The 21,466-nt window shown below is 38.9% G+C and overlaps 1 protein-coding gene across 2 annotated transcripts in view; it reads right to left on the minus strand.

Moving 5' to 3' along the window:
* The window catches only part of LOC104598483 (elongation factor G, mitochondrial-like), a 36,118-nt gene that overhangs the window by 7,968 nt on the left and 6,684 nt on the right, over window positions 1–21,466 (minus strand). For both annotated transcript variants that reach the window (XM_010260564.3, XM_088889415.1), the window contains exons 2-8: window positions 21,243–21,464; window positions 19,657–19,778; window positions 19,409–19,559; window positions 18,601–18,672; window positions 579–674; window positions 363–451; window positions 138–204 (exon numbers count right to left, since the gene is read on the minus strand). In XM_010260564.3, the coding sequence (XP_010258866.1) occupies window positions 138–204; window positions 363–451; window positions 579–674; window positions 18,601–18,672; window positions 19,409–19,559; window positions 19,657–19,778; window positions 21,243–21,464 (819 nt within the window). The remainder of the gene's footprint in view (window positions 1–137; window positions 205–362; window positions 452–578; window positions 675–18,600; window positions 18,673–19,408; window positions 19,560–19,656; window positions 19,779–21,242; window positions 21,465–21,466) is intronic.

Here is a 21,466-nt window from a genome sequence, read left to right on the forward strand (position 1 = left end):
TTGCCTTATTTTTAAAGTTGTCTTAACTATAAAGTTAAACTCGTTTAAAATACATGTATACCATGTTACCCAATCTCATTAGCTCATACTTGTAAAACCACCAATAGTAACATTATTTTTCTTAAATCAGTGCTTACCTTGATCTTCTTTCCTGTGTTTATGTTGATTATAAAATCACCCTTGTGAATAATACCTTCATAGATTCTGCCACAACAAATTGATTCCATTTGTTAGATTAAGATAGCCACCTAGACATTGCACTAACATCCCTGTTGACCGATATTTATATTTGACAGAACCCATTGCACCACAGAAATGCACTATGAAGGCAAACCTAAAAAGGATGAGTCAATTAGGTGTACCTTAAATAAGTCAATTGACCAAATCGCCCTTCTTCCAGTTTGAAAGCCAATGCAACAAGAGGCCCAGCTGGAGTTCCTGAGAGTGTAACCTAACAAGATGAAACCTATCATTATTTACCATAAAGAAATAATCATTGAATTTAGATTCCAAAACACAAGAAAACCTTAATAAGTTAAGATAGAACACTGTCTGAAATGGAAAACAATTCCAGTCACCTTTTCTTCATTCTTTGTTTGGTCAAGAGCATAGTTACTAACTTCAGCAGGACAAGGCAAATAACTTAATACACCATCCAGCAGAGGCTGTACTCCCTGTAGTCAAAAAGTGGCAAGTAAAACATTCTACATGAGCATAGTTGCACAACATAGTGCAGACAACATAACACTTGTGTTTTGAAAAGAATACAGAAAGATAGCAATATGATATGAAAAACTTGTCATAATGAAATATAGAATCATTGAGAAATGTATTCTCCAACATGAATTAAATAATGAAATACAATCTCTAGGTAGAATTCTCCAACATGAACAATTCTGATTTCAGTTGTTCTTGAGATCAGAATTGTTCAGAGTCATTAAAAACCATCCTCTAACATGTTATTTCTGGATTTGTTCAAAAATAGAATATCCCTATGATTTCTAAATCAATTTTTTTCATCTTTTTGAAATCAGGCAACTGATTTCACTCTGTATGTTCCACAACAATCTCATTGGCTGACCTTTTGTTGATGTAATGCATCCTTTCCTGAAAAGCATTGAAGTCAAATTTACTGTAGGGCCCAGTTCATTGGGAACTGCACTACCAAAATTGGATCAAGTGGACACACCCCCTTATCATGAAATTCAGTCCTCAAACTCTCTTTGTAAGAAAGAAATCAATAAACCAAGAAAATATTAAGGTCATTACCCAAATATTGGTCCCAACTATCTAGGGACTTGGAAGGGGTGGACTGGATATGGCCTTAACCTTTGGCTTTTTTTTTGGCAAAAGAAGTGATCACTCTCAGAATGGAACCCGTGTACTCAAGCTTTTCAGCACAAGGCTTTACCAATGTTATGCACCAAGCAATGCCCCCTTGGCTTTTAGAGTGAAGCTTTTTTCTTGCATGTTAGAACCAAAAAACCATGGAGGATGTATCTACCTATATATTAGCTTCAGAATAAAGTATATCTCCTAAATTAATGCTTTATTAACACTTATACTATATCTAACATTTGAGAGTCATAACAATTGGTTTGCCATAAATATTAGAATCGAAAAATTCCCAAGAATTCCATAACCTATAATGCCTTCTCTTCTTTATTTTTCTAGTTCCCTTCCATTTTAATTTTGGAAGGGAGCAAATATATTCATCACCTCTATATACTGTGTAAAAAAAATGCATAAGATTAGGTCTGTATTCAGTCCACCCTCCCAAGACATTGGATAGTTGGGACCAACATTGGGTAATAGCCTCTTACATACACTGGCAACTTATCACAATGACCTGTGAGAACAACCATGAAATACATATATAAGGGATTAAATAGATTGTTGGTGGTGCTAGGGCTGAGTATCAAAGTTAAAATGAGAATCCTAAGCTGAAATGTGAGGGGGTTGGGCATGCTAGGAAGAGAGCAACAGTTAAAGAGGTGATTAAGAAGTTTAACCTGGATGTGGTCTTAATTCAGGAGTCCAAAAGAATGTTTGGAGATCTAGGGGGATAAAATGGGTGCTGCTCCTTCATGGGGGTCCTCGAGTGGGATTGTAACCTTTTGGAAAGAAGATGTGCTGATAGGATTAGAGGAATTAATAGGTGATCATTCAGTTTCTCTGAAGTTCAGGTAGGTGGAAGATAGTTTTGAATGGGTTCTAACAAATGTAATGACTATAGGTAGAGGAAGAAATTGTGGGAAGAATTGAGTGATATTAGGGGCCTTTGGGAAGGACCATGGTGTGTGGGAGGAGATTTTAATGTAGTGAGATTCATAGAAGAACCAACAAGCCTAGACAAAGAGTGACAACCAATATGAGAAAATTCAACCAGTTTGTGGATACTTTTGAGCTTAAAGAATTTCCACTCCTAAATCAAGTCCAATATGCTCTAAGCTGGACAGGTTTTTGTGGGATAATCTAACATCTAGGGCACTTCCTAGACTCACTTCAGACCACTGGCCTATAGTGATGTGTAAGGAGGAAATGAGAGGTGATGGACCTGCCCCCTTCAGGTTTGAGAACAAGTGTTTGATCCATCCGGGCTTTATTGAGAAAATCAGAGAGTGGTAGGAGCAATTTAATCCGTCAATAGAGTGGGAGGGAATGAGATTCCACAAGAAGCTTCAATTCCTAAAATCCTAGATAAAAAAGTGGAACCATTTGGAGTTTGGAAGATTGGAGGAAAAAAAGCAAATCTTGTTGAAGAAGATAGAGGAATTGGATCTGAAGGAAGAAAGGGGATCTTTTGAAGAGTAAGATAGGGAGATAAGATGGAGGTTGATGAGGCATATAGAGGACCTCTTGCTTAAGGAGGAAATAGGCTAGAGACAGAAATCCAAGTGTAAATGGTTAAAGGAGGGAAATAGAAACACTATGTTTTTCCATTTTGTGGTAAATGGTAGGAGAAGAAAGAATTTCACCTCAAAAATTAGAAGTAGAAGGATCAGTCAAATCCCACCCAATAGAAATTCTATTATTTCTTTCAATCCAGATAGTCCAAAGCACAACAGCCGGGATAGTCTTCCAAACCAAGATACCTTTCTTGCTGAGACCCTCAATCTGCCAACACAATAGCAGATCCTTCACAGAAATTGGCATTACCCATCTGATTTCCAAAGCTTGGAGAAAATGCCTCCAAATATAATTCGAGACTGGGCAATGTAAGGCCAGATGTTTAGTAGTTTCTACTACCCCACCACATAAGCCACATGACATATCCAAAATTTGAATGGCACGTTTCACTAGATTAACTTTGGATAGACATTTATTTAAAGCCATTGTCCAAAGCAAAAACTTCTTTAGAAGGACTGAATGAGCTCCAAATCTGCCTTGCCAGAAAGTTTTCCTGACCTGAACTTATCAACTTACTAAACATAGACTTAACAGAAAACATGCCATTAGCTTCCCATTTACATCTCCAAGCATCCTCCATGTTTGGGTCAATCCTCTAGTTCTGGAGCAGGCCCAAAAAAATTACATACTCCTCAATTTCCCAGTCAAAGAGGTGCCTCCTACAAGTTAGGTTCCAACTGAAAGAGTTACCATCCACATTGAAATTCTCAGCCACCGAGGAGTCCTGATTTACAAAAATTTGATACAAGAGAGGAAAGGCATCTTTCAGACACACTTCAGAACACGAGTCTTTCCAAAATTTGATTCTTTCCCCATTTCCCAAGTTGTAACCGATTCCTTCCTCAAATAAGCTAGCGTTCTTCATTATATAGTCTGTACAAAATAATTGCAAAAGTGTTGTCTCTAAGGATAAAGAAAGTTCTTCCTACCATTATTGCACCCAACCAAGGAGCTTTTGCGAAGGGAAGACAGATCACTGATCAAATCTTGATTGCAAATGAAAGTCTGGAGAACTTTAGGAAATCCAAGAAGAAGGGAGTGGTCTGCAAACTAGACTTAGAGAAGGCTTACAACCTAGTTGATTAGTCCTTCTTGTTGGAGGTGTTGAGAAGTTTTGGCTTTGGAGACAACTGGTGTAAATGGATTTGGGGTTGTGTTAGGAGTTGCCACTGGTCTATCTTGGTGAATGGAAATATGGTGGACTTCTTTCTTGCCTTGAGAGGAATAAGACAAGGAGACCCACTTTCCCCCTTTTTATTTACTTTGATTGTAGATGTCCTTGGGAGATTGATCCATAGAGCTGACTTGAGGAATTTAATAAAAGTTTGGAGAGTAAGAAGGAAGGAAGTACCACTTACACACATGTAGTTTGCAGAAGACACAATCCTGTTTTGTGAAGGTGGAGACATAAATTGGATCAGGAATTTAAAATTGGCAATACAACTCTTTGAGCAAATGTCTAATCTCAAGGTGACCTTTGATAAGAGTTGTATGATGGGAGTGAATTTGGAGGAGAGGGAATTAAGTGAATATGCAGGTGTGTTAGGCTGTGCAATCTCAGTTGGCCTTTGATTTACTTAGGCCACCCCTTAGGAGATAATCCCAAGAATGAAAGCTTTTGGAACCTAGTAATGGAGAGATGTGAGAAAAGGCTTGCTTCTTGGAGGAAAAATTATCTCTCCTTAAGGGGGAGAGTCACTTTGATTAGGTCTACCTTAGCTAACCTATTGTTTACTTCTTGTTAATGTTTAAGATTCCCACAAAGGTCTCTAACATTTTGGAAAAGTTAATGAGGGATTTTTTGTGAGAGACAAGAGAGGAGAAGAGGGACCACAAGGTGAGTTGGGAGGTGGTAACTAGATGCAAGAATCTAGGAGGTCTCGGGATTGGGAATATCAGCAAAAGAAACATGGCATTGCTGGGGAAATGGTTGTGGAGGTTTCCTTTGGAAAGGGACAAATTGTGGACAATGGTAGTGGCTAGCATATATGGGCTGGAAGACAACGGTTGGGATCCTAGAATTATGGCAAGGGCTGCAGCTGCTTCTCCTTGGAAAGCCATTCATGATTTGTTTCTAGTTTTCTCCCTTTGGATCAGGTATGGTTTGAACTCAAGTAATTGAATAAGGTTTTGGGAGCAACCTTGGGTTGGAAACTCACCTCTGATGGACCAATTTCCCTCTTTGTATGCTCTATCAGATTTGAAAAATGAACCTATCTCCTCTTTCTTGGTTCCTTTAGAATCTACTTCAGGTTTTGGGTGGAACCTAGGCCTGAGAAGGGCAATTAGGGATACAGACTTAGACTGTATTTTGTCTTTGTTAGCCATCCTTGAAAATGTTTTCTTGGACCCTAATAAGGAAGACACCAGATTTTGGACCCCTTCCTCCTCGAGTACTTTCACTTGTGCTTCATTTTTTGAGACCTTAATTCAACCTCCTGTTCCTATTGGGTTGTCCTTCCTTGTTAAAGAGATTTGGAGCAAGCTCATTCCTCCTCGAGTTGAAAGTTGTTAGAAAACTTTCCTGGAAAGAATTTTTTTTTATCGATAACTTTCCTGGAAACAATTAATACAAATGACTTGCTTCAGAAAAAGAGACCCAATTCTTGTTTACTTTTCAATAAATGTACTCTCTGCAAAGTTGATGAGGAAACTGGTTACCACCTTATGGTTATTTGTCCAGTTGCTAAAACTATATGGGAGTGAGATTTCTCCCTTTTTGGGTGTATTTGGAATTCCCCCGTAAGTGTGCAAAGTTTGTTCTCTCCTTCTTTCTTCAAATGGCCAAAGAAAGGAGGGAAGATTATGTGGAGAAGCATTAGTGCAGTAGTGTATTGGTCCTTGTGGGAAGAAAGAAATTCACGAATTTTTTCAAACAAGGAAAGAACCATGGAAAAGTTATTAGAACTTATACACTTAAGGGTAGCCCACTGGTTGAAATCTATGGAGTTGTTCTCAGATTATTCAATGGCTGACTTGTTGAGAAATTGGAAAGAGATAGATACCTCTGCCCAATGTAAGAGGATTCTTAGCCCCTCTTGGTCCCCACCTCCCTATGGATTCATTAAACTGAATTTTGATGGCAATAGCTTAAAGAATCCAGGGCCTTCTGGGATTATAGGAGTGTTCAGGAATGAAGATGGGGATATTGCTGCCATGTTTTCAGGCTCAATTGGAGAAGGTGACTCTCTTAGGGGTGAGATTCTTGTAGTTCTGGAAGGAACCCAAAGAGAAAGAGAACTGAACATTAGACATTTGATCCTTGAAGGTGACTTGGAGGTGGCGATAAGATGGCTAAACCACTAAAGGAAGACAACAGTGGTTTGTGAAGCTACAGCAATGGAAGGAAAAAAATCATATGGCTGAGTAGGGATATTGAGGTGGAATACAGTTGGGTGAAGAGAATTGCTAACTCATTTGTCGACGGGTTAGCCAAGCAAGGGGTGAATAGGGAATCTTTGTATTTTTTATGAATGATAATAAATTTATTAATTCAGAAGCAGATTTAGAGTGAGTTCATACAACATCCCAGGGAGAGGCGCGAGCTGCAGCCCCTCCTTGAATCTTACAAGTAAACTAGGAAAGAAAAGCAAGAATCACAACTGAGCCCAAAACAATTCTTCCCTATTTACCCCTTGCTTGGCTAACACATCTGACAAAGTATTTGCTGATCTCCCCACCCACTGTACAGTGACCAACATATTCCTTGTCAACCAACTAAATTTCTTCATTTCATTCTTGTAACGCTACATAGCCTCTTCAGGATTTTTCAACCAACCCACCACCACTTTGGAATCCCCCTTGATCGTTAGATGTTGTACCCCCAGCTGGTTTGCAAATTACACCCCTTGTACAGTAGCTAAAAGTTCTGCCCTAATGGAGCCCCCAATTCCCAAGGGACCTGAGTAGAGCAACAAAATCTCTCCCTTCTCATTTCTCAAAGCACCCCCCATTTCGGATAATCCTGGATTACCCAAGCTACTTCCATCAAAGTTCAACTTCAATGAGCCTTTGGATGGAGGAGACCAGCTTGTAGTTGATTTGTCCTTTAGGGATGAGCACCTCGCTACTGCTGACCAATTTCTCCAAAGGTCATTAAAGGAGAATTGATGAAAGATTTCCAAGGTCTTCAGCCAAAGTATTGCCCTATTTAACACACAGTCTTTCAATTCCTGACTGCTCCTTTCCTTTTCTTGAAAAATTCTAGCATTCCTTTCTTCCCAAAGAGTCCAAATCAAGGCAGCACGAGCACATCTCCACATAATTCTCCCTATTTTTGTAGGCCAATAAAAGGTAGAATGGTTGAAGAGCATATGAACTTCTGCTGGTAGACTCCAACTGCTCCCAAACAACGAAAGTAGCCAAGCCCAAAGGTCTGTAGAAAAGGGACAAGATATTAATAGGTGGTAACAATCCTCACTGTGAGCTCTATAGAGGATACACCAATTAGGAGAAATACAGAAGAAATGTCTTCTCTTTTGTAGGTTATCTAGAGTGTTTACTTTCCCATGGAATACTTCCAACAAAACGCCATAATTTTTTGGGGAACTGGCCTACACCAAATTTCTTGACGGAAAGGGTTGGTGAGGAGAAAGTTGAGAGATGGACTTGAGGAAAGAAGCACAAGTGAAGGTTCCATTGGGTCTAGGAGTCCATACCCTCTTATCTGGCTTGGAGGGATCCAAACAAACCTGATTAAGACAACCAAGAAAGACAAAAAGAGATTCAATTTCATCATCCCTAAGTCCTCTACGAAACCCAAAATCCCAAGTAGGATCTAAGGGTGTTCCCAAAGGTGAGACAAATTTTGAGACCACCTCTTTTTTGTACAAAGAAATAGAAAATAGCGAAGGGAACAGATCCTTTAAAGGTGTGTCTCCTACCCAAATATTCTCCCAAAAATGAAGAGTGTTGCCAGAACAAACTTCATACCTGATAAAATTGAGGAATTGAGGAAGGGTGTTGTGAAATAGGGAATCTTTGTTTTGGGCTAATTTTTAATTTTCTTCCCTTGTATTCTATTGGTGGGGACTTAAGACATTTTACCTCCCCCTATTGTAATTAAGTTTCACAAAGCTTCACATCATTAATAAAGTTTATTGTTATTGATCAAAATAAAGCAGGGCTTTTAGGTGAAAGTCACGATCAGAGGTAGTACACCTCTTTAGAGCAAGGTTTAAAATGTCGATGTTGATGGAAATATTGATCATCCCAATAAAAAAAACATGTCAGAAACATTATATGGAAATATTGTAAAATATAGACATGATGAAAGTCCCTATTAAGATCTTAAATTCTTAATACTTACACAAAAAAAAATCTATAATTTTAATTACCTTTTAAGAAGATTAGGATGAATGAATGAACAACATTAGCAAATAGGAGGTTCTCATTTGGAGATTAATAACCATTTTTTTCTGGTCTTGCCTCAATATTTTATAAAATCCTTTTTTGTGTAGGGATTAAGTATTTAAAGCCCTAACATGGACTTGTTTGGGCTCACCTCAAAGGGCTTAGTCAGGGGTTAGGCAAGGCGCATACCTTAAAAATGTACCTCACCTATGTGCCTAGGCGCACCTTTTAAATCACTACATTAACTATGAAATAGTGGTTCTCGTAAAGAATGAAACCTGAGAGTGGGTGTATCTACCTACAAGGAAGGAACCAATGGGATGCAAGTGGGTTTTCACAGTAAGAACCAATCAAAGGGCAAACGTTTGCCCTTGTTGCAAAAATGAACACGACTAGAGTTGTTCTAGCTATTGTTTTTTTTTTTTTTTTGATAAATAGTTGTTCTATCTATTGTTGCTAACAGATTTTGGCCTTTGTCCCAATTAGATGTGAAGAATGCTTTCTTACATGGAGAATTGAAACAAGAGGTGTACATCTTCCTTCTCATGGTGTTGATACACCTTCTAGGAGAGTTTACAGGTTTAAGAAAACCATCTATGGCCTAAAACAATGCCTAAGAGCTTAGTTTGGCAAGTTCAATTTTGCAATCAATTGATTTGGCTACCTCCAATATCAAGCTAACCACACTCTATATGTTAAGCACACTTTTTATCAACAAGAAAATTCTTAATTGTATTATATGTGAAAACAAAATTACAATAGAGTGGGTGTCCAGTCACCCAAAGATACAAAAGACAAGAAGAACAATGCCCAAGATCAAAAGAGTTACAATAGTGCTCAAAACAGCTGCTTCCTATGAACACTACTTTTAGATGTTAAGCACGCTATTGGACTGACTACTGCTCTTCTAGTGTATGTGGTTGATATTGTAGTGACTAGTAATCATCGATTCATCGTGGTGAAATTTAGAAACTCAAATCTTTTTTGGCATCACAATTTGAAATCAAATATTTGGGGGAACTCTAATACTTCTTGGGAATTGAAGTTGCAAGATCAAAGGAAGGTATATTCATTTGTCAAAGGAAATATACAGTTGATCTAATTGACGAAATTGGAAATATGGGTGCTTCCATTCAAGGTTCAAAAAACCGCAACATATCAGCCGATATGTATTGTTCCAATACTAAATCAGTATGTGGAAGCAACAAAACCAAGAGTTTCATTCCTTTTCATCTGTTTTGGACCAATAAGGGCCCATTTCGGGCCTGTATCAGTCAATACAGATCCATCACAGACCGATGCTCTATGTGTATTGACCAACAGTCCCTTGTAACAATTTTCAAGTTCTTCCCTCCTCTCTAATAGTTTTTAAATTCAAATTTGTCTAACCCCTATAATTACTCTCCCTCTCTCTCAATAACTCCTATATTTGATGTTAACTCCTACATTTAAGGAATATTTGAACTTCAAACACATCATTAAATACACCATTAAATTCACATTCGAATTTACAACATGCCCTTAAACAAACTATAAAAACTACAAGTAGAAGATAAGAAGGATACGCTAGTCATTAAGTTGTAAGGACCATAAGTCCACCACTATGCCATACGGCCCATACCTTAATTAGTTATTATATTTGTATGCATTTTGATGAGTAAACTTTTTTCTTCTCAAGGGATGTTTGTCAAAAATTGTTAAAATTGATTATTATAATTTAGGAAAAATCTATGATGCTCAGCTGGCTCACAAGAAACATGACTGTTACCCCCCTTTGGGTGGGAAGATCAGCAAATACCTTAGCGGATGGGTTAGCTAAGCAGGGGGCTTTAAGGGAACATTTATTTTGGACTGCTCTGTAATTTTACTTTGGGCTATTTCTGTTTTAATTTGATGTAATACTTTATTAGAAGAGGTAACAGCTCATGCCTCTTTTTGGAGTTCCTGTATTGCCTTATTACCTCTGGATTAATAAATTATTTCCATTCATCAAAAAAAAAAATCTATCATGCTGGAAAGACAAGATACAAGAAAGACCTTGATCAATCAACCCCACCCCCCAAGAATTTTGATGAAAACCCACCTAAATGGTTACCCACTTTTATGATGTCGGTTGACTGGTTATTCTCTGGTATCATGTCTTTCCAACATCATATTAAAACAAATTATATTGATTTTCTAAAAATCATGTCTTTAGCATTCCCAGATTATCCCTTGCTATTATTTTCCTCCTTTTCTTTAAAAGCTTGATTAATGTAGTCCATTGAAGTTCAGTGTATCACACAAAATCTCTGCAATATTTGGTGTTAAAAAATTAGAGTATATACATAAACCTTTCAGTTCTTCCATTATTTTTCAATGGTTACCAACTGGGTCCCAATGTCTCACAATTTATGGTTTTTTATGTTTAAAAATTAGAGTATATACATAAACCATTAAAGTATGGTTTTTTATGTTTTTTTTATAATTGAAATAATTTTATTAATCAGCAATAGACAATAGTACAAAGTCCCCAAGGAAAGGCACGAGTTGCAACCTCTCCGGGCTAGTTAAGTACAGATTTCCAAATTGTGAATAAACCCTAGTTGTTTCTAGGTCAAAGTAGAGAAGAAGAAAGAAGAAAGAAAAGAGAAAGAAGAAGAAGGGGAGGAGAAAAGTATTCGGACAGACTAGAAGAGAGGATGTACCAAAAGTACCTCTCCTAGCCGACCCACTTGACTTTTATTCATGAAAAACTTAAGTTACAAGAAAGACAATTTTGTCCCTCATAGAAGATGGGACACATAACTTAAACTCAGATACAATAGACATTTCACTTTCAATAAGATACAGCAAAATGACCAAAATACCCCTAACTCGAGCATTCTAACACTCCCCCTCAAGCTGGAGAGTATATATCATATAGTCCCAGCTTGTTACAAATGTAATCTATTCTTCCCCGAGACAATCCTTTTGTAAAGATATCTGCCCACTGATTTCCTGAGCTCACATGAGATGTAGTTATTACCCCACTTATCACTTTCTCTCTCACAAAGTGACAATCCACCTCAATATGTTTAGTTCTTTCATGGAAGACCAGATTGAATGAGATGTGAACAGCAGCTTGGTTATCACAGTATAGTTTCATGGGTTTGTCAATTGAGAAACCCATCTCCTGTAGTAGGTTCTTCAGCCATACTAGTTCACATGTGGTATGGGCCATAGCCCTGTACTCTGCTTCCGCACTACTTCTTGCCACCACTGTTTGCTTCTTGCTCTTCCAAGTTACAAGATTGCCACCCAGGAAGGTACAATACCCTGTGGTTGACCTCATGTCTGATATAGAGCCAGCCCAATCAGCATCTGTGTACCCTACTATCTCAAGAGATCCTCCTTTTTGGTATAACAAACCACGACCTGAAGCACCCTTTAGGTACCTAACAATTCTCAGAACAGCTTCCCAGTGAGGAACCCGGGGATGTTGCATAAACTGACTCACCACACTCACAGCAAATGATATATCTGGTCAGGTAATGGTCAAGTAGTTCAACTTTCCCACCAACCTTCTGTATCTTCCAGGATCATCAAACTCATCACCTGCATCCACACTTAACTTGGCATTGAGTTCCATAGGAGTTTCTGCTGGTTTAGCACCTAACAACCCTGTTTCTTCAAGTAGATCAAGAACATATTTCCTCTGACATAGGTTGATCCCCTGTTTTGACCTCGCAACTTCTATTCCTAAGAAATACTTTAGCTTCCCCAGATCTTTCATATTGAAGTGGTCCTGTAAGAATTTTTTCAGCCTGTCAATTCCATTGTTGTCACTTCCAGTTATGACAATATCATCCACATACACGACTAGCAAGATTTTTCCATCTTTCGAGTTATAGCTAAACACGGAATGATCAACCTAACACTGCTTCATCCCAAAGACCTTCACCACTTCACTGAACCTGTCGAACCATGCACGAGGAGATTGTTTCAGTCCATAGATTGCCTTTTTGAGCCTACACACCTTACCAGCCTCCCCCTGAGCAACAAACCCTGGTGGTTGCTCCATATACACCTCCTCAACAAGATCACCATGTAGGAAGGCATTTTTGATGTCAAGTTATAGGAGAGGCCAATCATACATAGTAGCCAATGAGATCAACACCCGAACTGAACCAATTTTAACCACAGGAGAGAATGTCTCCATATAGTCCACACCATATAACTGAGAATAGCCCTTGGCCACTAACCGTGCCTTCAATCGTTCCACACTGCCATCAGGAAGATGCTTCACTGTATAGACCCATTTACACCCAATAGTGTGCTTACCAGGAGGAAGGATGGTGAGTTCCCACGTATGATTATGTTGTAGAGCAGAGAGTTCTTCTTCCATGGCTTGCCGCCACCCTGGAGAGGCAAGGGTTTCCTGTACAGTCTTGGGAATGGGAACTGAAGAGAGTAATGATATAAACTTGCAATGGGAAGCAAAAAGGTGAGTAGTGGAAACATAGTCTGAAATGGGATGAGAAGTACAAGTACGTTTACCTTTCCGCAAAGCAATAGGGAGATGAAGATCTGAGGGAGAAGGAGCAGTAGCAGGATCTGTCGACGGGTGCTGAAGTGGAGGAGGAGCCGAAGCACTTCTGCGAGTATACACTTGAGTAATTGGCGGCCTCTCTGTAGTAACTGGCATATGATGTGCATCTGCAGTAGGAGTGGGAGCTACGGGAAGGGGGTCCACAACCGGAACAGGAAGAGGAACCACAGAGGTAGAAGAAGAGACCCCGGCATTGGAGAAAAAAGGAATTGATTCAAAGAAGGTGACATCCGGGCACACAAACGATTTATGAAACTTAGGATTATAACACTTGTACCCTTTCTGAGTCCTTGAGTAGCCAAGAAAAATACACTTCGTAGCCCGAGCATCTAGCTTGTCTACTCCCGGCCCCAAGTGTTGAACAAAACAAACACAACCAAAGACTCTTGGGGTGAGAGGAAAGGGAGACAAAGTGGGGAACAACACGGAGAAAGGGGATTGACTTCCAAGGATTGACATGGGCATCCGATTTATCAAAAAACAGGATGTAAGAACAGCATCACTCCAAAAATGCTTTGGGACATGCATATTGATCATCAAGGACCGAGCAGTTTCAAGAAGATGTCTATTTTTCCGTTCAGCTACACCGTTTTGTTGTGGGGTGTAGGCACAAGAAGTTTGATGAATTATTCCATGATGTTCTAGGTATTGCTGAAATGATGAGGAGATGTATTCTTTGGCATTATCGGAGCGAAGTATTTTCATATTAACACCAAACTGAGTGCGTATTTCAGCATGAAATTTCTGAAAAATAGAGAACAATTCACTACGTTTTCTCATAAGATAGATCCATGTCATCCTTGAAAAGTCATCAACAAAGATTACAAAATACTTAAACCCATTGTATGACACCACTTTAACTGGACCCCATACATCAGAATGAACTAAAGCAAAAGGACTTGAGACACGACTATCAATTCTTGGACTAAATGAGACTCGATGATGTTTTCCCAACTGACATGACTCACAATCTAATGATGAAAGATGACTCAAGGAAGGAACTAGCAGCTTCAAAGCCTTGAGAGAGAGATGACCAAGTTTGCAGTGCCATTGGAGAGGAGTAAGAGACGACTGAAAAGCCACTGGAGGGCCACCACCATCAAGGTAATACAAACCACCGGCTTCATGCCCTCCACCAATCTTCGTCCCCATCTTGAGATCCTGAAACACACAAGAAGAATGATAGAAGGTTACAGAACAATTAAGGGACTTGGTTAATCTACTAACAGACATAAGGTTAAAAGGGAACTTAGGAACATATAAAATAGATGCTAAAGACAATGAGGAGAGGATCAACATCACCAACACCACAAACAGGAGATGTAGAACCATTAGCAAGTGTAACTGTCTGAGATGTGGAGGTGCGAGAAAGGGAAGAAAATACATCAAGAGTCCCAGACATATGGTCCGAGGCGCCAGAATCAATGATCCAGGGTGAGGCTTTGGAAGCTAAACAAGTCATACCTGAATGGGCAAGTGTAGCTGTGTTCTGCTGAGATGTTTGAAGGAACTGCTCATATATTGCCCGTGGTACACTCACCATTTCCTGCCCGAAAGCACAAGTGGGTGTGGAGGGGGTTGGTGCAGTTTGCTGGCTTTCAATAATTGTGCTACTACTTTTAAATGTAACATGGTTAACCCAAGTGTTAGGTGGACCACGCAAATCATAGCAGAAATTAACTGTGTGCCCCTCTAAGCCACAATGTGTACATTTTCTCTGAGCATTACCCCTTCCTTTTCCACAGCCTCCCCCTGACTCACGGCCTCCAGTCCGGCCACTGGCCCGGTTAAACATGTGTCCACCACAGTTGCTTGGAGGGCCACTGCTGCCACCACCACTTCTATTTCCACGACTACTCCCTTTAGTCACTACCAAACCAGATCTATCAGAGAAGGAAGAATGTTCCACTGGCTCAATGGATGTCCTCTTAAGACGGGCAAAAACTTCTTCAAGTGAGGGGAGAGCTGATCCCCCTAATATTTGTGCTCTTACAGGCTCATACTCAGCCTTCAAGCCCAAAAGAAACCTAGTCACATCAAGTTGTTCACGTTGCTGTTGTTGGATCTGGACATCTGATGTGAGAGGGTGATACACATTTAGCTCATTGCAGATGTTTCTCAAACTTGCATTATACTCTTCTAAGCTTTGACTTTCTTGCTTCAAATTGAAGTACTCTTGGTATAACTGATATACCCTAGTTGTGTTGTCTTGTCTTGTCCAGAGTACAACTTTTTAGCATGATCCCAGATCTCTTTGGTTGTATCTAGGAACATGAAGTTCACACTAATCTTTGGTTCCATGTTGTTCCAAAGCCATGTCATTATCTATGCATCATCTTGTTCCCAATCACTGAACCTAGGAGAATCAGAGGAAGGTTTCTCTTCCCTCACATGTTTTACTTTCCTCTTGGCCTTCAAGAACACCTCCACAGATTTTGCCCATGGTATATAGTTCTCACCATTCAACTTGATGGATGTCATTTGAACACTTAGATAATATGAAGAGAGAATTATGCCTGTTTTGTTGTCATTCCCAACTACAGTTGAAGCCATCTCAATTATGTCTCCTCTGAATATACACCACAATCTCACACTTGTCACAAGACTTATCTCACTTACAATACCACCAACCCACTTTCTTCAACTGCACATTACACACTACACTCTAAAGCTGAAATCATTCAGTCAACACATCAAACACTTGGACTGCACACTGCAAGACCATTTACCACCAACACACCACTACTGAAATTACTCAGTCATTTCATCGAACACTTGTTCTGCAAACTGCAGAACTGATTACACACATGGTCTAGGGGTTCACTTTTAAGCATTTAAAAACATAGATATGCCAGCCACCACAACACAATCAACACCACACCACTGCTGTCGTGGACATCAGCAGTCTACCACTCTTCTTTCAGCACACATGTGAGCAAGAAAACACAAAAAAAACATGACTGATATGTGTATCAGTTTCACCCAGCACCACAACAACTAACTTTCGATGCACACAAAAAAAATCAGCATTCACAGTCCATTTCTGAACACACAACAGCAGTGTCCATACCTGTATACGACTAGCCCTCTTCGTACACTGAATAGAGGGTCTAGTATACCACTTCAACGACCACCACAGCACCGGCCAGAGGCATTCTCACCTCCAGGCCCTCAAAACGACAACTCCTTTTCAGCCCTTTATCGAGTCTTCAATCAAATCAGCTGTAGGATGAAGAAACCTACTGTGAAGTTGGCGGCGAACCCAGGAAGAAGACAGCAACAAGAAAAAAAAACGAACACCAGACCTTAATGCTCTGATACCATGTGAATAAACCCTAGTTGTTTCTAGGTCAAAGTAGAGAAGAAGAAAGAAGAAAAAAAAGAGAAAGAAGAAGGAGAGGAGAAAAGTATTCGGCCAGACTAGAAGAGAGGATGTACCAAAAGTACCTCTCCTAGCCGACCCACTTGACTTTTATTCATGAAAAACTTGAGTTACAAGAAAGACAATTTTGTCCCTCATAGAAGATGGGACACATAACTTAAACTCAGATACAATAGACATTTCACTTTCAATAAGATACACCAGAATGACCAAAATACCCCTGACTCGAGCATTCTAACACAAATTAATAACAACTTACAAAGAAGAACAAAAAAAATCTTCCCTAGAAACCCCCTGTTTGGCTAAAGCATCAGCCAAAGAATTAGCAGACCTACTAACCCGTTTTACCTCAACTCTCATATTGCTGGTTAACCACTTTACTTTTTTTATGAGATCTTTGTAGCCCCAAATGGTGGTATCCAAGTTTAGGAGCCACCTTGTTGCCACCTGAGAGTCCCCTTCAACTAGGAGATGCTCCACCCCAAGCTGGTTGACAATCTGAATTCTTTGTACTGCAGCAAGGATTTCTGCCCTTGTGGAATCCCCCACTCCCACCGGTCCTGAGAATAGGGAAATTATGTTGCTGTCCTTATTTCTCAGAATAGGGAAAGTATGGTTTTTTATGTTTAAAACTTGAAATCTCATTTATGGTCATCTAAAACTTATATTTATTGTTATTGAATATATTTTGGGATTTATATAAATCTCCTAGTATATCCATGTGTATCTTAATTTTTCTTCTGTATCCATGCATGCCCAAGGTCTATCCCAATACGTCTCTTAAAATTGTCTTCCCGATACACCTTGCATTTCCAATACTTTGGACCTTTCTCCCATTGATCCTAACCACCACATAAATAGGGGTGATGGAGAGCTTCTTGAAGACAAGGGAGTGTTTTAGAGGCCTGTATGAAGGCTTCTCTATTTGTCTCTAACAAGGCCAGATATTGTAGCTGGTGTAATAAGTCAATATGTGCATATGCACCCCGGGTTCCTAATCCAAAGAAAGCTGAAAAGATTCTTATATACTTTTTTATAAGTATAAATAAATAATTCATTAAAAAAGAAAAGGAAGGGTACCAATAAGTGGTGACGAGGCATCACCCGCTTATATCAAAAAGAGAAAACAAGATACCCAGATTCAATACAAATTTTCCAAATTACATATTTAAAATCCAGGCTACCCAACACTTCCCCTAAGTTTTCCCCCAAGTCCTCCCCCCTTGCACATTGACTGAATTCTGGGTGAACCAAAACCCAGTCGGCCACTGATTTGCTTATTGCAGCTACTATCCTGTCCAAATTACAGCTTTTGTTATAAAAAATTCTTCTATTCCTCTCCTTCCAAATGTTCCAGCAAATTGCAAATAGGATGCAGCTCCAAACCACCTTCACCTTCTTGCTACCTCTTAACTTCAGTCATGAAGAAAAAAATTTCTGAAACTGAATTTGGAAGGAGAGGCCTTTAGTTTTTCCATGGGCATTTGCAACTGGAAGCGTATACTAATGCGAATTGGGCAGGATCAGTTGATGATCAAAGAGGTTGATTCAGGCTATGGTACCTTCCTAGGACTCTTAGGAGGGAACTTGGTGACTTGGAGAAGCAAGAGGCAGAGTATGGTGACTGGATCAACTGCTGATGCAAAGTTCAAATCTATGGCAAATGGGGTGTCATAATTAATGTGGCTGAAACAGTTACTAAGGAATTTCAGTGTTGAATTTCCAGGGCTTATTAAGTTGTAATGTGATAACAAAGCAACCATCAATATTGCTCACAAAGCAGTTCAACATGATCAAATCAAACATGTTGAAGTTGACAAACATTTTATATGGACAAAGATAGACAAGAATGAAATCTGCTCAACTTATGTCAAAACAGAAGACAAATTAGCCAACTTTTATACTGAAGGGGTCATATAGAAGAATTAGAAACTTGAATAAGTTTTGAGCAACTTGAACATGATAATCATTTATACTCCACTTGAGAGGGGGTGTAGGAATATATAGCTTATTATGATAAGTAAAGGGGTATTGTTGTAATTTCCTATTTTTGAACAATAAGTATAAATTGTTTAGGTGACCTGACAAAAAGGGCAACTCACCCAATTCAAGTAGCATTTCTTCCTCCGTTTCTCTCTTATACTACCCCCCTTCTCTCCTCTCGTTCTCTCTCTTACTTCTCACAATCCTAAGTCTTACTGGACAAAGAAAATTAAATAAAATAGTTGCTCAACAAATAAATAGTATTGTCATTAGCTTACATAGCAACTTAGCAACTTAAAATTTCTGAAATGTGCATGGTAGAAAAATGGAAATCCAACTAGACAAGCATTCACCATAAAGATTAAAAAGAAAACAAAGTTACCAACTAAGCCATCTAAGTTACCTTATTTTTGAATGCACTACCCATAAATACTGGGACAAATTTGCGTGCTATCGTAGCCCTGCGGATTGCCATCTATACAAAAGGAGTAAGACTATAAATATCGTGAAGATGATAATAGGACAGAAAACACATGTCAATTATTTCCAGATCAATAGATGCCAATGGAACCAAAAAAGTTAGTAAGAACTGCACCACTAGAAATTTCATAGTAATCAAATAACAGGAGGTAAGAATCACAAACTTTTTTTATCATCAACCAGATTATACTTCGACTAAATACTTTTTAGTGTTAACATATCAGTTTTGAGGCTCCACTTGGGCATGGCCCCACATAGAATACTACCTGCCAGCCAAATATCAGCCATAACGCAATTAAACGCAGCTGATATGTTGATTTTTCTTTGTGACTACTTACAAGGGTTTGTAGATGGTCAGGACCATCATCTTTTTTCCCAGGTTTTGGTCCAACAGTCAAGCAAATGATCTTGCACAATAATGTATGATTTTTAAAACACAAAGGTAAATTGTGGATAAAAAAAGCATCAAAATCCATGCCCTGCTACCATTATACAAAGCTTTGCAAACTTTGACATTAAATGCAAGCCAAACATTAATCAGCAAGCAGAGCCAAAGATAAGACAATACAAAGCAATTAAGGAAATACAAGCCATATTAAGTACAAATTTCTGTACATGCCATACAAAAAGTTTTGTAGCAGGCTATCAATCACAAACAGATCACCAATGAAGCCATGCAGTAATATCAACAAAAAGAGATTATCATATTAAAACAACATTTTGCAACACACCTCAAGGTCACTGGGTGATATTGGTTCATCATTTAGAAAAGCTTCAGCAAGTTGATCATCAACTTCAGACACCATTTCTATTAGTTCCCGCCTTTTTTCTGCAACTAAAGCTTCCATATCGGCAGGAATATCTGAGGTGACAACTTTTTCACTACAAAAGGCAGCAACTCAGTGAGAAGAAAATTTTGCAGATGAAATAGTGATGTTAAACTTCAAGAAATTAAGCATAGGCTTAAGATAGAACAAACCCATTTGAACCATGGAAGAAATAAGCTTTTAACTGCACAAGGTCCACAAGACCCTGAAATTCTTCTTCCAGTCCAATTGGAACCTGCACTGCAGCACTATGATGCCGAAGCTTAGACCTTGCCTACAGGAGAAGCGCTAGAGTCAGAAATGAAAAGCTGAGCCTTTTCAAAAATCAAATTTTTTTAAATAACTGGAAGAATTTTATTAGAAAGAACCAAAAAATGTGTATATACAACATGCCCAGCATCGCTTTTCGCAAGTGGGCTATCAGAACCCCCATCCCAAGTATACCACCTCTTTTCATTCTACATTTAAAGAACCCCAAAACAGCTGTCCACTATTGACTACCTGCTTGGTAAGTGTGTCAGCCAAGCTATTAGCAGGCCTTTTTTTGATTGGCAATCTATTAGCAGACCTGTTAACCAACAATAAAGTGCTATCTGTCGCCCTTATTAGACTTTCAGTTTCCTTCATGACTTGTCTATAACACCAATGTCCTCGCCCTTGGTTTCTTGGATGAGTAAGAAAGAATCTGTGGTTGCCATATCATCAATTGATGTAGAATATACAGCAAGGGCCCATGGTGTGTCAGAGCTACTATGGCTTAGGTCCCCACTAAGAACTGAATATTATGTTTTCTCGGTCATAACAAAAATTAAAAAACACCTTCAAAATCAGATAGTATTGGAGGCCCAATAAAAGATTGTTGTCTGACACCAAGCTGAATAGCTTGTTCAATGACTTGGTTAGATAGAGGGTAGTGAAAAGGCAATGTGGGACATTAAGCCCAATTATTAGACTGTAGTGTTCTTGAATCTTGAATGATATTTTTTGTGCTAAATACCTGATCCCCCGTAGTTGAGGTTCTCATATGGAAAAACATACAAAGATAAGAATCAGTGCAAACAGAGGTCAGATCATATCAAAAAGAAAATAGAAAGCCATAAACAAGAAAGCAAAGCAAGAAAAAAATATGAGAATAGGTTAAATGACCCAATGGAAAGCCTATAGCCTATGCCAATGAGAGAGAGAGAAGCATAAATTCACTATGAAGAATACGAAAATTTGGGGACAGAATCCATAACCCCCATACAACCAACAATCTACATCCCTCCTCTCTCACCCAAAACCAGAAAACAACAATGGCTTAAACAAAGCCCAAACTAAAAGGTTTCTCAGAGACTCAGACAAGACATGTATCAGTTGGTTTGTGTACAAGCCACATACAAATAACAAGAATTACAGAATGACCATACAACCCAAATTTACAAATATACCCAAACATCATCCAAAACCCTCTTAGCAAACTTGATAGATACAAAACTCTCAACGATGAAGTTCCTTTCTTTTTCTATGTTCCTCATCAGAAATCGATATGTAATTAATATAAATATTACATCAATGTCAGTAAATTCCAAAGAATCTGATCTGGGCAAAAACTCAAATATGTACATTTAACAATAATAACCTATGAATGGAGGGAGGCAAAGTGATATTGATATGATGATATCCATGGGATGGATGCATCATCCACCTTTAGATGTCATAACACTTCTACAAGGTTCAACAGTTGTTGATTGTTCACCTGGTTGAGGACTTTCCATGGATCTGCTCCCATTCTATCAAGTTTGTTAATGAATGCAAGTCTTGGAACTTCATATCTTCTCATTTGCCGATCAACAGTAATTGATTGACTCTGAACACCACCAACACTACAAAGGACAAGTATAGCACCATCAAGAACACGCAATGCTCGTTCAACCTCAATGGTAAAATCAACATGTCCTGGGGTGTCAATTATGTTAACCT

This window comes from Nelumbo nucifera, chromosome 6, assembly GCF_055504915.1.
Source record: "Nelumbo nucifera cultivar China Antique chromosome 6, China Antique-T2T, whole genome shotgun sequence".
NCBI lineage: Eukaryota > Viridiplantae > Streptophyta > Magnoliopsida > Proteales > Nelumbonaceae > Nelumbo > Nelumbo nucifera.